This window comes from Diabrotica virgifera, chromosome 3 (assembly GCF_917563875.1).
Source record: "Diabrotica virgifera virgifera chromosome 3, PGI_DIABVI_V3a".
In the NCBI taxonomy this organism is placed as follows: Eukaryota; Metazoa; Arthropoda; class Insecta; order Coleoptera; family Chrysomelidae; genus Diabrotica; species Diabrotica virgifera.
The window spans coordinates 27,727,604-27,745,921 of NC_065445.1; the positions used below are offsets into that span (position 1 = coordinate 27,727,604).

Consider the following 18,318-nt stretch of genomic DNA (forward strand, 5'->3'; position numbering starts at 1 on the left):
CAGGAGATGCGTCTTCTTCCGCGACTCCTTCTACCCTGTATTCTTCCTTGCATAGTAAATAGATAACCAATCAATGAGGCGAGTAAAGATAATTTGACACAAAAATAATCGATCATATGGTAAAATGACAATTGTAATTTCTAGGTTAGTATTTTTCAGCGACGTAAATATAAATATTTTATGTCATTGGTATATTCGGACTTTGTATATTGTATAGTGAAATGTGATTTTATATTTATTTATTTTTACATTAAAATCTTTTAAATATTACTATTCTGACAAATATTTGTATAAATATTGATGTTTATATAAATCTAAATATTCTGACAACTGTCAGATTTAACTAAAATGTCATGTAATGATTTGTGACATTCTTAAAATCCTATATGACGTCAAAATTAATGACGTACTGAAAAAAGGGTTTGAGATCCACTATATGTTCAAATCTACACATTCTACCACTAAATTAATTAGAGTAGCAATTGTTAATATTTATATTAATATTAAAAGATTTATATTAACCTTAATGCTGTATAATTATTAGTATATACAGTTAAATATACAATTATCTAAATAAAAACAGACTAAAATCGCTAATTAATTTAACAAACGTCAAAACAACAATATTAATGCCAATGCGCAAGCGTCAAGACAAATTAGGATGTCAAAATGTGATCTCGACAGGGCTTGTCTAGTCGAAATCATCTTCTAACCCAACGTTCCGATAGTAGAGGCACAGATCACCTACCAGAGAGTTAAGTGATCTGTGAGTAGAGGTCGAGATGAGTTACAGAATACCAATTCCTACAAATTCCGATTCGACTTGCTGACCTCTATTCGATTTGTAGTTACAGAATAGGCCTAAATGTACCACTAACAACTCGATATTAATGTTTTTATTTATTTTAATTCAAAATATTCATCAAATACACTATGAATTTCTGCAATCATGTTAGTTGTGGTCATACTTCTACCATATTTTGCAAAAGCTCTTTCATTACATTTCCTGGTTAAAGTTGCAGCTGCGAAACATGCCACGGCAGGTTCTTCCCCTTTAAGTAGAGCCCAATGTAAGAAAGTAGATAAAGCTCCACCTAAAATGCAAAGTAAGAAGATTAATATCTGTTAATCTGTTTATGAAAAAATAAACGATGAAAGTGAGCATAATTATCTGTATCCCTAACTTATGCCTCGCAGTGTATTTTAATTAAACAATATAATAATATTAGTTAATACTTTTTGTTTTTTTTTTTTTTCTATAAAAATAAGGTATTTTGAAAATGGTATAAATCCATACTACCAAATTTTTACAACTTTTTTTTCTGGGCACGCTCAGTGGTACATATGCAGTGCTAGTCAAAGGTCCCCCCCTCGTATCTTTTGAACGGTTATACTTATAATAGCGAAATTTGGAGGGACGAAATAAACGGACGTAGGCTTCTTAACTAGTCATGACAGGTGACGTAATAGTGACAGATGACTTTACAGTGCCACTGTGACAGATAATTTTAAATGGGACCTTATGGCAAGTGATACCTAGTTTGAAAGGTATTGAAAATACCTATTCAGTCATACTAATTTTGTTTGAGTTTAAGCTCATTTTGATAAATAAATGAAATAAATATAAAATTGCAGTTCCGTATTTAATTAATAAAAATTCAAAATTCTGCCTATGGTTACTTGTTAAAAAGGTTGACGTTGACGTAAAAACTACTAGAGAATTGAAAAACGTCAACTTTTTTGCCAAAAAAAGCCATAGGAGGGCATTTGAATTCTTATTAATTAAATGCGAAACTACAATATATTTTAAAAATGTATACCATTTTTATTCAGTTGCAATGCGAAGGCAAAACAATCTTACTTTTCAATTAGAATACGGAGGGCAGTCCAGTCCCTTGAACCGCGATTTTCGGCTCTTATTGGAGCCTTCATCGGAAGGAACGTAGGCACTGTTCTCCATATTTTAACTGATTCGTATCGAGAGGTTTTCCCACCCATTGCAACTGAAGTGATGATAGTAGGTGGCTAGCGCCATCTGGCATTGAAAGCGCCATCTTCACTGCAGCATCCATTTGACTTGCAAATTGTAGAAGTCTTGGAGGTGTCACCAGGAAAGTGTACCAATAAGTTTTCAATTTAAAAATCTTTTAGTAATATTTTTAATATTTTCAATATTAATAATTTACTATTAGGATTGAAAACTACAATATATTTATTTAATTTATTTACCAAAATTAAAATCAATTTAAACCCAAAAAAGTTAGTATGACTGAATAGGTATTTGAATACCTTTCAAGCGAGGTGTCACTTGCCATAAGCTTAGAATATAAAATAAACAGGAAGGAGTCTGTCATATATCAACAACACCTTAAATTTCTGGCCGAACCGGCCATCTTGAACGTCTGCGGATGACTCATAATTTTTGTCAACGAAGTAGAAGGTGTGTGTGTATTCGATCAGCTGTTTGCACAGGCGTACCATCTGGTAAAGCTCCTGTGTATGCAATCAATTAACTGAAGTTATTCATATAAAAAATGGTATTTAACTGACTTTTCAACAAAATATTTTATTAATACGTATATGCTATTGATTTAAAGCTGTTTGTTTAACATCAAAGATGTAATAAAATCGTTAGGAATTTCTTTTCTCCCTCTTTCAAGGGTACGTCACTGGAGATGGAAAGCAAATCTGACAGCTGGTCGCCATTTGCAACCTCCTTCCCGGCTCAAGATCATTTCGCATATACTACTTCCTGGTTATTTTATATTCTAAGGCCATAAGGTACCATTTAAAATTATCTGTCACAGTGGCGCTGTAAAGTCATCTGTCACTATTACGTCACCTGTCATGACTAGTTAAGAAGCCTACGTCCGTTTATTTCCTCCCTCCAAATTTCACTATTACAAGTACAGTGCCGGCAAAAAAAATCTTTACATTGCCAAATAAATCACCAAATTTGAAGACAATTTGCATGCGTTCTGTCTGCACTTGGAGGTGAGGGTAGGGGAGGGGGATAGCGTATTTGCGACGGCAATTATCTGTAGTTTACGGACCGCTTGGCTTATTTAGGGTATTCTGCGCATTTACACTGTAAATAATTGGCTTTGTGCGGGTAGTCAGGGTTAAACTTCTTCTCATTTACCGCGTAAAGTTTGAGATCGTCAAATTCTAAATTGAACTGACAAATATGGGTCGAAAAAAACTCACAAAAGAGGAGAAAGTTCGTGCTTTAACATTTCTGAAGAAAGAAGACTCTGTAATTACCGTAGCACGTGATATTGGTGCTTCAAGAGGGGCTATTTATCAACTGAAACGTTGCAGCCGAACGTTTCAGTTGATAAATAGCCCCTTTTGAAGCACCAATATCACATGCTACGGTAATTTTACAGAGTCTCCTTTCTCCAGTGATGTTAAAGCACAAATCTTCTCCTCTTTTGTGAGTTTCTTTCGACCCATATTTGTCAGTTCAATTTAGAATTTGACGATCTCAAACTTTACGGGGTAAATGAGAAGACGTTTAAAACTGACTACCCTCACAAAGCCAACTGTTTACAGTGCAAATGCGCAGAATAACCCTAAATAAGCCAAGCAGTCCGTAATCTACAGATAATTGCCGTTGCAAGTACGCTACCCCCCTCCCCTCCAAACGCAGACAGAACGCATGCAAATTGTCTTCAAATTTGGTGATTTATTTGGCAATGTAAAGATTTTTTTTGCCGGCACTGTATAACCGTTCAAAAGATACGAGGGTGGCGGACCTTTGACTAGCACTGTATGTACCTCTACAAAACTAAAAAACTACCACCAAAATGATGCAGTGATTACTATTTTTTTTCTTTTTTGGTAAATTATGTCCCAGAACTCAGTTATTGCAAAAAACATAATATTTGAAAGTCCCTTCTATTTTAACTGTTAAACGGTTAATATAGAGTAGTGGCCAGTAACACAAAAATATGTATAATACCCAAAAGATCTCCTTGACCTCCACATCGTCTTCCTGAACCCCCTCCAACAACTTTAGTGACTTTTCCATTTGCAAGGATTTCGTCATCGTGTCCCTTGCATAAAATTAGGGCGTTTGGTCCAAATAGTTTCAGGATATCCTTGGATCGTTCTAATTTATCGGAATTTGAATCACATGGTTCCCCTGTAAGTTTACAAAACTCCATTACGTTTGGGGTTAAAACCAGAGGCGCAGGGTAATCTTTTAGTAGTTCAGGTTTTAAGGATATCAAGAATAATCCATCAGCGTCTATTACCTAAAAAAAGTAATACCTAAAAATAATTAAGGAAAGACAGCTTTAGATTAAATTCGATTCTGGGGACCACCACCGTCAGCTGACCTTGGTTTCTGCTTTTCAGCTTCTTCAGAGCCGCCTGCAGTGGCGGCTGGTGGGGTAAAATTTTGGGTAGGCCAGGCCAGCAAATTACATATAGCTATGTATAATACTACATAATATGCAAATATAAATTTATTTTTATGTATAATAGTGTAGGTGTAGGAAACAGCGGTTGAACCTCGCAAAATGGACACAAGTCCGGTTTTTTTTCTGGTATATCAAGGGGTGTCGTTATGCAACTAATTTTTTCTTAAACAATTTCGCCCCGGAACCCCCCTTTTCATCCCTTTAAAGAGGGTAATTTGTGGTTTTTGCGAAACGTAGCCCTTTCTGTATAGACCTGGATCCCGCGTAAGAAAAAAAAGTTGATTAATAGCAAGCTGAAAATTTGTTAATAGCTTAACGGTGTCTAGTCGGACAAACACTGATGCACGGGAACACTGGAACAGGGGAAGTTTTAACGGTGGAGCATGATAAACGTGTCGTCCTGACAAGTTTATGATGGTGAAAAATAGCAAGTTGTTTTTAAGTTTATTTAATAGCCAACGTTATATAATATATGAAAAAATGTTTGTCCGACAAAAAGGTTGGGCATTTTAACGAGTCCGACACGTAGAACATGTCACAGCACAGGAACTATGTTGGTGATGAATAGCAGCCTGATTTTTGCATGAGAGTTTAATGAAAGGTTAAAAAAGCAATTGGAAGTTCTGTCCGACAAAATTAATGGGAAGTTTTCCTAGTCGGACATTCTAAACATGTAAGATATAGACAAAAATGTTGGTGATAAATAGCAAGTTAATTTTGATTTGTTTATGTACAAATTATATTTTGTAACGCAAAAAGTTATATGTCGGACATAAAGTTTGGGCAAATCGAAGGAAATAAATAAAAAACATTTTTTCAGAATGACTTAGTCACATATTGATAAAGCTATTTTAGTTGTACATTATTATTTATATATACATATTTGCATGTGCATATATATACATGCACACTCCAAAAACAGTGAGGTAAGTATCAATGCATGTATATATTGCAAAACAATTATTTTTTTGGATGGAGTTTGTTCTAGATATTCTCAAAATGACAATAAAAAATGGCAAAGAACATGTGAAAGCAATCTCTTAGGGTTTTCTAATTAGGCGCATCAGAAAGTACGGAAAATTTCCTACAAAAAACGTTGTATACATTTTTTTCCATACTCAAATCTTAACCCTGTAAACGACATTGAAAAATGTGAAGAGTCTAAAACTTCGGTGCTTATAAGTATAGACGTAAATATGACACATTATGCTTAGAAGTATGTATTAGAACGCTGCATTTGTCAGTGTGACACTTTGTGCTATACAAAGTAGTATTTGAAAGTACATGGTCTCCGAGTTTCTGTTTGCCACGTGTGTTGGAAATTAAAATTTATATTATAGTCCTGTCGCCAGGGGGGGTACAACGGCCTCGTTAATTCAGATGGACTTACTCAAGTTTTTTTTATGTATTTTGACCCGTAGAACACGAATTTTTTGGGTAACAGTTGATCCGGATGTCGATAAGATTGTTATAGACCAAGAACTTGAGGAATCAAATAACAGCGATTTTTGGCAAAACAAAACAATATTTTGTATTTTTTGGGCCATTTTAAGTAAAAAATATTTCTACAAGTTTTTTCGTAGGATGCACAGTTTTCGAGATAAACGCGGTTGAACTTTAAAAAAATCGAAAAATTGCAATTTTTGAACCCGAATAACTTTTGATTAAAAAATAAAATAGCAAGTCTGCTTACCGCATTTGAAAGTTTAAGTCAAATTATATCGGTTTTGATTATTTGCATTGGTAAAAATTTATTTTTTTATTGTTTAACAAAGCTATAAACACGTAGGGTTTCCCGTGCTTTTACATGCGTTTTAACGCATGTAACGTAGAAATAGTCTTGATTGCACTAGTACCTATTCTACCTACTCGTTCGATTTTAAATGAGAAATCATAGAAACATCACTCACGCACTAGTTGTTTGTAGCTTTGTTTAACAATAACACAATAAATTTTTAGCAATGCAAATAATCAAAACCGACATAATTTGACTTGAACTTTCAAAGGCGCTAAGCAGAATTGCTATTTTATTTTTTAATCAAAAGTTATTCGGGTTTAAAAATTGCAGTTTTTCGATTTTTTGAAAGTTCAACCGCGTTTATTTCGAAAACTGTGCGTCCTACTAAAAAACTTGTAGAAATATTTTTTGCTTAAAATGACCCAAAAAATACAAAATATTGTTTTGTTTTGCCAAAAATCGCTGTTATTTGATTCCTCAAGTTCTTGGTCTATAACAATCTTATCGACATCCGGATCAACTGTTACCCAAAAAATTCGTGTTCTACGGGTCAAAATACATAAAAAAAACTTGGGTAAGTCCATCTGAATTAACGAGGCCGTTGTACCCCCCCTGGCGACAGGACTATTAACTATGGAGTGTTTTTGTGTCTATTTTTGAGTGTCAACAGTTTAAATTTTAAGTAGCCAAATCAAAAGTGAAACCATTCAACGGAACATTTTTGAGTAATTTTCGAACAAAGTTAGTAAAATACTTGGTCATCAATTCAATGAGGTTCAGTTGCCAGATAATTAATTGTGAAAATTCTATTGAATATAATTCTTCGTGCTATAATGCTTTGCTTGATTGAAAAAGGGTACCTAAATAAATTATTACTAAAATTGTATAACGTAATTTTTCTCAACTTTCTACAAATGAAATAATAATGTAATTAATATGTCACATGACTAGAAATAATTTGCTGCCAAAATAAATCGATTAGTTTAAATTTGAAGTTACGATTGCAATTTATTATGAATTATTGTCAAAAGTGACAGTTTTTCTTAAATGGAAATGTATTCATAGACATAAGGGTAGACAGGGAATACAGTGCAAAAAGCCGATAGGTGGTCTATCTATCTCTTTTAACCAAGCGATCCCGCGCATGTGGCAGACAAAGATAGCTAGACCACTCAATCCATAATATAATTTGCCTGATCTACTATATATGTATTACAGTGATGTATCTAAATGATGTTGAGATAAATCGAAAGATATCGATTGTAATTGATTGCAGGTACTTTTGACATAGAATAATCACCCCTTATTGAAATTTCAAAAATTATTTTTTTAAATTGTCCGACTACAAAATCTACCCCTTATTTTTTTCCGACAACAGTCATTCATGGTAAGGAATAATTTACTTAATTAAATTTCGTCTTTGTCGGAAAGCTATTTATCACCAGCATTTTTGTCTATATCTTACCTGTTTAGAATGTCCGACTACGAAAACTTCCCATTAATTTTGTCGGACAGAACTTCCAATTGCTTTTTTAACCTTTCATTAAACTCTCAAGCAAAAATCAGACTGCTATTCATCACCAACATAATTCCTGTGATGTGAGATGTTCTACGTGTCGGACTCGTTAAAATGCCCAACATTTTTGTCGGACAAACATTTTCTCATATATTACATAACGTTGGCTATCGAATAAACTTAAAAACAACTTGCTATTTTTCACAATCATAAACTTGTCAGGACGACACGTTTATCATGCTCCACAGTTAAAACTTCCCTTGTTCCAGTGTTCCCGTGCATCAAAGTTTGTCCGACTAGACACCGTTAAGCTATTAACAAATTTTCAGCTTGCTATTAATCAACTTTTCTTTCTTACGCGGGATCCAGGTCTAGTACGTTTTGCAAAAAAATTACTTAATAGTAAAATGAAGAGGACTATATTCCCTACTATTTATTTTGCGACAGCATACGTCTATCAACCACCGTTTAGCGGGGGTGGCACCCCAACGTTGACAAATTTTTAAAAAAGATGTTTTAAAAAAATATTTTTCCCTAACTGTAATGAAAATTAAGAAGAAACCCTGCGGAAATTAATCACAAATAAGTGGCTGATTTTTTAATATAGGTTTCATTTAAGGGCAATTGCAAATTTTTTAATTACAGGGTGTTACATTTTAAAAAACCCCTTTTTATACCATTTGAACTGCCTATGCTAGAGTAAAAAAAACTTTCAGCGATTATCCATGTACTAGTGTTATTTACAAATTTGTATAATGCACCCCCATATTTTCCCCGGAACTACCCAAAAAAAGGAGAATTAATTAAGAAAATAATAAAAAATTGATTTTGGGCCACCACTGTGGTTTTAGGGTGCAAAGAAAATAAAATATGCATTAGTCATAATGTGTATCAGACAGTGCGTTCTTTTATTTTCCATAAGTACGTTATCCATGAAATGAATAGGTGACGAAAAAAAAACAAAAACTGGAGCACGCCAAAGCATTTCTGAGGTTTGCGGCGCCGTTTGCTGTGCCGTAACGGTTGCTGATACGAAAGAAATGCATAGGACCTTATTTGTTGAGAAAATAGTGGTCTTTAATTCTGTATAAGTTTGTTTTAAAAAAATGCATAGGTAATGAGAAAAAGGGGTTTTTTAAAATGTAACACCCCTTAATTAAAAAATGGGCAATTCCCCTTAAATGAAACCTATACCAAAAAATCATCCACTTACTTGTGATTAATTTCCCTAGGGTTTCTTCTTAATTTTCATTACAGTTAGGGAAACATATTTTTTTTAAATTTCCTTTTTTAAAAATTTGTCAACTTTGGGGCGCCACCCCCGCTAAACGGTGGGTGATAGACATATGCTGTCGGGAAATAAATGGTAGGAAATATAGTCCCCTTCATTTTACTATAAAGTAAATTTTTTGCAAAACGTACAGGAAGGGCTACGTTTCCCAAAAACCCCAAATTATCCCCTTTAAAGGGATGAAATGGGGGTTCCGCGGCGAAATTTTTTAAGAAAAAGTTAGCCTCACAATAAGCTCCCCTTGATATACCAGAAATAAAATAAAACCGGACTTGTGTCCATTTTGCGAGGTTCAACCTCTATTTCCCACACTATAAAAATACTTACAAGGTAACTGTAACAGATTTACATTTAATTATATTTTAAAAACTAAATCAAATTATGAACTAAAATATACAAATAGTTTACATATTTTATTATTTATAGAGCAGGTTTATTCTTCTCTCTTTGCTTTGTGCAAATTTGTCAGTTACAATTCGATAATTCTGTTATCGGCAACGAGGCCCCGCGAAGTGTGAAGTGAGCGAAGGCCAGTTTGAATCGGGCCTATACACCAGGCATAACACGACAATATAAAAATCGTTGTCCGGCAAGGTACTTCACTTCGAACGCTTTTTGTACGGAGATCTTATGTGAGCGGAGTCGGCCAGCTCCGAGCGGGCCTATGATATTTAAAATACGATTCGATACTTTCTGTGAATGTGGTAATAACAAAGTTGTCTTAACGGACGCTAATGTATTGAGTGATTTAGTACATTTAAAAGTTATTTACATGCTTTAACATAATTTTTGAATATGTCTTTTTCTATTTCAAAGCTCTTAAAATTATTGGGTAGGCCCGGCCTATCCTGCCTACCCCCAAAAGCCGCCACTGGCCGCCTGTGGTGTATCCCGAAGCGAACTGAATCCGGCTGTCGAACTTTTAGGCTATTGCTTATGTTCAAAATAATAGAGCTAAAAGGAACTACAACGTTAACGGGGTCCTGATTCTAATTCATTTCAAGGTCGCTATAAAATTTCGATGCCGCCATGATTCTTATTCATTTCGATACTAGTTACTTACAACTGGGGATATTAACGTTATCATTTTGACACTGCTCAGAATTTGGGTTGGCGCTCCGGTTTATTGATTTTATTGGCTAGGCAACATTTATTGATAGTCTGGGCAAATTAGCGAAAAAATTCCATTTTTGGGAAAAGTTATTTACCAGCTATTTTATTGCTAAAATCGAATCTTAAGATTGCATGTATTAGTAATATGGGGTATGGTATGACAAGTCCGCAGAAAGTGTGTTATTTTATTTATAAACAAATTAGTGCTCTGTAACTTCTAAGATTTTTCCTTTAATCCAAAAACACTCTCAAATAAAAATTCACCGTAATTTAGTACTGCACAAAGTTATTTTTTTTAGGATTTCCTTCAACAAAAATTTTACTCGGAAATCCGAGTTTTCCCAAATCCAAAAAATCTGCAATTTTCAATTAAAATTTTAAGGATGTAATTATTTATCAATAATTAAATAAAATGATGACATGAAAGATTTTTTAAAGTAGATTATACAGAGGGGCTAAATTATGGAATAAATTCATTTTCTCTAAAATGGACGATTTTGGAGCAAAATCCCGAAATAGGTCGATTTTTATTTTTAAATTTTATTTAACTCAAAATACATTGTACTGCTGTCAGAAAATAGAAAAAAAGGGTTATTTCACAAATAAACATTTCTTTTCGCTTAACTTAAATCGCAAACAGCCTCCCTCCTACCTATTGGCAGTTTGAACATTTAATTTAAGCTAAAGGCAATGTTTATTTGCCAAATAAACATTTTTTTCTATTTTCTGACAGCAATAGAATGTATTTTGAGTTAAATAAATTTCATACATTCTTCTTTTTGCGTCAATTAATTTAATTCAAAAAATTTTTGTTTGGCCACCCTGTATAAATAATAATATTAATGTATATAATACTGTGGATTGAACGCCTTTTTAAATGAGCTACCACACGACCCCTATTCCTATTTAAAAAATAATCGATTACGTCATCACGCTCGGATGGATGAGGTCACTAGTTTGAAATATATGCCAAAAAAATTTAATTTAAAAATAAAAATCGACCTGTTTCGGGATTTTCTCTAAAATCGTCCATTTTAGAGAAAATTAATTTATTCCATAATTTAGCCCCTCTCTGTATATCAGGAGACCGGCGACAATCTAACCAATAGCTTAGCAATAACTAAAATTTTAAATAAAAAATTTCGGTCGAAATAATAACCAGAAAGATTATGATACACCAGAATAACTATGATTTTCGTATAAAAAAAAGCACTAAACCTATTCAACGTACTTTACAGAATTGAAATTGGACTATTTGAACGGTCTCAGGTATGTTATAAAGAAACAATTTTTTGGGTTATAAATAAATAGAACCCCGCAGAAAATATTATATTAAATTAAATTAAGTTTACGCTGTTGAAAAGGGCATGGCTTCTGTGCCCTTTTCGAAGAAAAAAAATTGAATTGCGAGGAGTGGTTCCAGGTATAACCGGTCAAATTTGACCGGCATTTGCGACAAAGTTATAAACAACAGGATTTCAATCTTTGAGCCATTACCTTTTTATTCCGGTCCTCTTTGTACATACAAATGTTCACATCTTCAAGACACTTAAAGATTTTGTTTGGAAAACACGAATTTTGCGAGGAAAATTTCCGCCGAAGGAAATCGGAAAAAAATATCTATGTGCAGAATTAAATAACAGTAAATTTTTTTGTGAGTGTTTCTGGTTTAACGTTAAAATCTTCTGAGTTACAGAGCAATAATTGAAAAAAATATTTCGGAGCGCTAATTTGTTTATAGACCAAATAGCACACTTTCTGCGGACTTTGCATAGCTATTAAATCATCTTGGAGGAGACTACTAACTCAGTGAGAGCTTTATTAGTGGACTGTTTAGCATAGGGTGAATTTAAAATAGAATAAAAAAAATAACAGTAAAAAAACCAGACCTTAAAGTAAATTGTAATAAAAATATTTCCTACCTTGTCATTTCTCGTTGCACAAGCTGGAGCAGGCCTGCTATTTTTCGTACTGCTATTGCTGAGTAGTATAAATCACTCGCGAGGACTATATTGAGTTTCTATACACTTTTCGGAATAATTGTAAGTGACTGTTAACCAAGAGAGTTGGTTGGCGAATTGTCTTTTTAAAATGAGGCGAGTAGGCAGGTAATTACATACAAAAAACTTTAAGGTTTTTACTTGAAAATAATGATAAAAATTAATACATACTCACTGAATTAGGTATTGGCCTACTCGTATATACGGGGTGTCCCATAATATTGAAAAGAAAATGAATTAAAATATTCTTTACAAAAACAAGAAAATTAAAAATTGTTATTCCTACTTATGTGGACGAACCACAACCGCCCACCACAATACGCAGTATTGTTACGGCTCAAAAGGCAAAGGACATAATTTTACTATAGAGCGTTTATATATACCACTATTAGTTTTCACTGTGGCCACTCTAACTATACCATCAGATCCAGGATGAACCTCAATTATCCTGCCCAAAGGCCATTGTAGCGGGGGAATATTATTTTGGCGGATTACCACTAAGGTACCTAGTTGGACGTTTGGAGACGGAGAATTCCATTTAGCCCTTTGATGAAGAGTTTGGAGGTACTCCTTAGACCACCGTTCCCAAATCTGTTGGTGCAACTTATTTAATAAATGCCAACGATTCAACCGATTGTGCGGAACATCGAGCAACGTTTCTTCGGGCGGAGCACTCAAAGGCTCCATGGTCAAAAAATGTCCTGGAGTTAACGCACTAAGATCGTTTGGGTCTGAACTTAACGGGCATATTGGCCTCGAATTCATGATGGCCTCAATTTGAGAAAAAATAGTATATAACTCTTCAAAAGTTAGTACTTGTTCTCCAATTGTGCGAATTAAATGACCCTTTACCGTCTTAATATTAGATTCCCATAAACCTCCAAAGTGTGGAGAAGAAGGGGGAATGAGATGCCATTGAATAGATTCATGAGAAGCAGCTTGTGATGCCAATCTGTTAAGTTCTGCTCTGGCTCCAACAAAGTTAGTGCCATTGTCACTATAAACATGTTGACATCGGCCTCTACGACTGACAAATCGCTTAAACGCAGCTAAAAACGCGTCAGTGGATAAATCAGATACGAGCTCTAAATGAAGAGCTTTTGTTGAGAAACAAATAAAAAGCGACAAATACGCTTTAAGAGTTTGAGACTTTCGAAGTTTGGAAGCTATTATAGGAAAAGGGCCCGCAAAATCAACTCCAACATTACTGAAAGGTTTTAGTTGAGATATTCGAGCTAGCGGTAGATTTCCCATTAACGGAACTGGAGACAAAGGATTCACCTTAAAACATTTAACACATTTAGACAGTACTCTACGAATGGCTCGTTTGGAAGATATAATCCAAAAACGCTGAGAAATTAGGTATTGAACAGTTTGAAGCCCGGCGTGTAGATATTGCAGATGAGTAGATTCAATAATCATATCAGTTAATTTACAACTGTTAGGAAGTAATGCCGGAAATTTGCGATCATACGAAATGGGCGCATTAGCTAGGCGACTACCTACACGTAGAATTCCCTTTGCATCGATAAAAGGTGAAAGCTTTCTTAAATTTTTTGGAAGCAGCTGTTTATCTTGGATAAAATTTATTAAAGTATTAAAAAAGATCTGCTGTGTTCGTTTAACAAAAACCAGTAAGGAGTTATGTTGCTCCAATAAACTTAAACAATCTATTTCCAGATTACCATATCGGTTTTTGGTTACATAATGGAAAAAACGAATAATATAACACAAACATCGAACACACCTATTTAAAGACGAATGACGATCCAATAAAATATCTAAAAAATTATTGGGAATTTCAGCAATCAATGCGACAGTCCGCACTTCCAAATTTACATTAGTAGACTCCTTTGAATTAAGTTCAAAGAACGTTAGCGGATCAGATTGTAAGAAGGTTGGCCCCACCCACCATTTGGAACAGTTAATTAACTCAGAGGGTAAGCAACCCCTTGAACCAATGTCAGCAGGATTTTCTTCAGAAGGAACATAGTGCCAACATGAAGAAGTTACTCGATCCTGCACAAAAGCTACTCTATTGCTCACAAAAGTTTTCCACTGATGAGGGGAAGATTGTAACCAACGTAATGTAACAGCAGAATCAGAATAACAGTATATTTCCTTGATTTCTACTTTATCTTTAATAACAGAAGAAACAAAGGAGACTAGTCGAGCCACTAAAACCGCAGCAGACAATTCTAATCTGGGAATAGTAAGTCCCTTATTAATGGGTGCGACCTTAGATTTAGCTATAACAAAAGAAACAAAAGGTTGGCCTGAAGGTGATAAGCATCGAAAGTACAAGACAGCGCAGTAACCTTTCTCGCTAGCGTCACCAAAACAGTGAACTTCTAAGCGTAAAATATCGTCAATTAATAAACGACGAGGTAAATTTAATTTACTCAAATATGCTACATCATCAAGGTATTTTTTCCACAAACGGATAATTTCTTTTGATGGAGCATCATCCCAACCAATCTTTTGAGTCCATATTCTTTGAATAAGGTGTTTAATTAGAAATGTTATTGGAGATAAAAATCCAAGAGGATCAAATATTTTTGCTAAATTGGACAAAAGATGACGTTTTGTACAAGAAGAGTCTAAAACTTGAACTTTAAAAGCAAATGTATCCGAAGAAGCGTCCCATTCCAACCCTAATACTTTAAGTGTTTTGGACGAAATATCATCATTAAATGTAAGAGGTTTTATTGCTAAATCTGATACAGCTAATCCTTTCAATAAATCGGGTACATTACTGGACCATTTTTTCAACTCAAAACCTCTCTTGGCAAGTAAGGCAATAAGTTCGTCTCTTAGTGCTAAGGCATTTTCGAAACTAGGACAGGAAGAAATGATATCATCAAAGTAGGTTCCAGTTTTAAGTGCCTCGGCTGCTAGAGGAAACGAATCCCCGTCATCATTAGCCAACTGATGTAGACATCTAATAGCAAGATAAGGAGAACAAGAGAGACCATAAACAACTCTGTTGATACGAAGATCTCGAACAGGTTCAGAATTATTAGAACGCCAAAGTACTCTTTGATAATCTGTTTGAGTAGGATTAATTAAAATTTGCCTATACATTTTAGAAATATCGGCCGTAATTACATAACCATGCAATCGAAAATTAATCAAAATTGTACAGATGTCAGTCTGAAGCTTAGGACCAGTGAATAATTTGTCATTGAGTGAGGGTTGATTTGGAAGATGCCCGGAACCATTAAAAACGACCCTTAATTTACTTGTTAGACTTTCAGGTCTTAAAACACAATGATGCGATAAATAGTAAACATAAGGTGAATCGAAGTTATTCAATGGGACAGGTTCCATGTGACCGAGCTCAACAAATTCCTTCATAAAGGTGCGGTATTGGTCATAAAGTTCAGGAGATTTTTGAAGCCTTCTTTCTAATGAATAAAACCTACTAAGAGCAAGTGATCTAATATTAGGAAAGACAGGATTTTCTTCCTTAAAAGGTAGATCTACTACAAAGCGTCCTGAATGTTCACGCGTATAAGTATTCATAAACATATTTTCCACTTTAGCGTCATCAGGAGCTAAGCAAAAAACTTCAGGGACTGCTTCTAATTCCCAGAATTTCTTTATTTGCTGATCCAAAGAAACCGTATCTTCAACTTGGCAAAATAAAGAAGTAAGAGTAGGTGCCTTTGAAATATTTACTTTTCCCATAAGCACATAGCCAAATATAGTATTAATTGCATCAGGTTGATCTTGATTGCCGTAAATACGTCCATCCAAAAGAATTGTAGAGAATACATCAGCTCCTAAAAGAATGTCGATGGATCCTCTACGAAAGAAGTTATCATCTGCTAACTTTAAATTAGCAATATGGGGCCAAGTATTAACTTCTAAATTACATAAAGGCTGATCCTCACATATTTTTGTCAAGACTAACGCATCGGTTGTCAAAATAGGAGAAGATTTACGTACTGGTTTAAAAGAAATGGTAACCCCACCTAAATTAGTGGTCGACTGCATAGAACCTAATCCTTGGATGTTAGCTGAAGTTTTCATGGGACGTAAACCTAAACGCCTAAGGGTCTTTTGACAGATGAAGGACGTCATGCTTCCCGAATCTAACAGACACCTAACAGGTTGGTAGTTACCGTGACAATCAAGCACCTCAATACATGCAGTGGAAAGCAAAGTACTTTTATCAGCGGAAGAAAAACACACAGAAACGGATGATCCAGTCGTTGAATTTAAAGTGGATGCCGCCGAATCTTGAACATTCTCTTCTTTCTTAGAAGAGGAGAAGCAAAGGAGTGTATGATGTTTTTTATGGCACGAGTGACAAGTCCATGTAGATTTGCATAGGCTAGAACGATGTGATCCAAGACAGTTAATACACATCTTGTTCTTTTTTATTAATTGAAATCGATCTACAGGAGATTTTGCCAAAAAAACGGAGCATTTATAAATGGCATGGGTATCATTAGTTTTACAGATAGAACATTTTGGTTCAGGTTCTGTTTGAGCAAGCAATGATGTAGATTTGGAAGAATTAGGTTTTTTAGAAAAGTTAGATTTTGGTTTAGTGTGAAAATCAATATTATCTAAAGCGAGACAACTTTGATTTAAAAAATCAATCAGTTTTTTATAGCTTGGGATGGTTGAATTATTATGAAAAAGCTCAAAACGTGTTACTAAAGAAACAGTTAATCGTTTTAAAATCATTTGAACAAGTATAAAATCCCAATGTACTGTGGGTAGTCCTAGCTTATTTAGAGATGCCACATTTTTCGAAAATGTATCTAACAACTTGCGTAGTTCTTTTGGATCTTCTGAAGTCAGTTGTGGTGAACTTTCAAGGTTATTCCATAAATTGGCAGCGATTACCCTAACATTATTAAACCTTTCACAAAGCAGATCATAGGCAATTGGATAATTGTTTGCTGTGATGTCAATATGATCCACAGCATCGCGCGCTGCACCCTTTAAACACGATAGTAACAAATTAAATTTGTCAATTGGTTGTAAGTAAGTAAGAGTATGAACGCGAGCATCAAACTGATCTATAAAACTTCTAAATTCAGTTATTTTTCCACTGAAAGATGGCAATTCCGGTTTCGGTAAATTAAAATAATTTATAGGTAAAGGATTTTGAGACTGTGAAGTTGATGTAGTTTGCTGACTTGATGTTGAAGATTTTCTAAAGGCTTGCACGTATGTTAATTTAATTTTATAATATAATTTGTCAAAATTACTACGGCAATCATCTTCGACTTTAAATAGCGCGTCCTCATTATCTTGCTCAGAAACTAACATAATTGTTTTATTATGAAGATCATAAAAATTGTCACGAATTTTTTCCAATCCTTCATACATAACTTCCAAAACCGGGTAAAAATTCTTATCGTCAGCAGCTACCTTTAAAGCAACAGCATGAATTTCAGTCATTTGTTGCACTTCAACTTGTCTTAAAGATTGATATTTTTTAATTTTATCTGCCATTTTGTAAATTTAAATGTAGAATTAATAAATTTAGAAAAATATGAAATTAGCGTTAGTAAATAAAATAGGTTCACCACACGAAAATTAATAAAATACAACCGAACTTTGTGCTAATAAAATAGAAAACTATGTCCTCTGCTATTTGAATATTTATAGACAAAAAATAATTATAAAACATAAACCCTTTAAATAAAAATTACTGTGTAAAATAAACACACAGTTTCATCTATAATAGAGTCAACCTGTATAATAATTATTATAACAAAATTTGTCTATTGGCCGACGTTGACAATTTAATAATAATTACTTTTACATTAATGTGTTCCTTTTTTACTTAAAAAACAACATTAACTGAGGTATAGGTACCACTAACGATCGGCACAAACAAAAAACCAATTTACTAATTGATACGTGATTTTAATTTTGTAAAGAATATTTTATCGCCTTATGTTAAAGAATAACAAAAAAATAAAGTCAAAGGAAATGCGGTTAAATAACCTGAATTTGATTCTGATCTTTGTAAATTAGCAAAGTATGACAATAAAATCAAACAATTCAGGTTTAAAAGAAACTTTCCCCGACTATATTACCCTCTTAGAAAAATGAAAAATGCAAGAAAAAATATAGAAAATGGATCTATCAGGCTCGTAACGGATCAATAAATCATCTTGGAGGAGACTACTAACTCAGTGAGAGCTTTATTAGTGGACTGTTTAGCATAGGGTGAATTTAAAATAGAATAAAAAAAATAACAGTAA

At 34.0% G+C, this 18,318-nt stretch overlaps 1 protein-coding gene across 1 annotated transcript in view; it reads right to left on the reverse strand.

The window, feature by feature from the left end:
• Positions 1-887: 887 nt before the first annotated feature.
• The window catches only part of LOC114340353 (ATP-dependent (S)-NAD(P)H-hydrate dehydratase), a 29,322-nt gene continuing 11,891 nt past the window's right edge, over positions 888-18,318 (reverse strand). Inside the window, exons 3-4 of the mRNA XM_028291095.2 lie at positions 3,965-4,259; positions 888-1,094 (exon numbers count right to left, since the gene is read on the reverse strand). Of these exons, the coding sequence (XP_028146896.2) occupies positions 901-1,094; positions 3,965-4,259 (489 nt within the window). The 3' untranslated portion in view covers positions 888-900. The remainder of the gene's footprint in view (positions 1,095-3,964; positions 4,260-18,318) is intronic.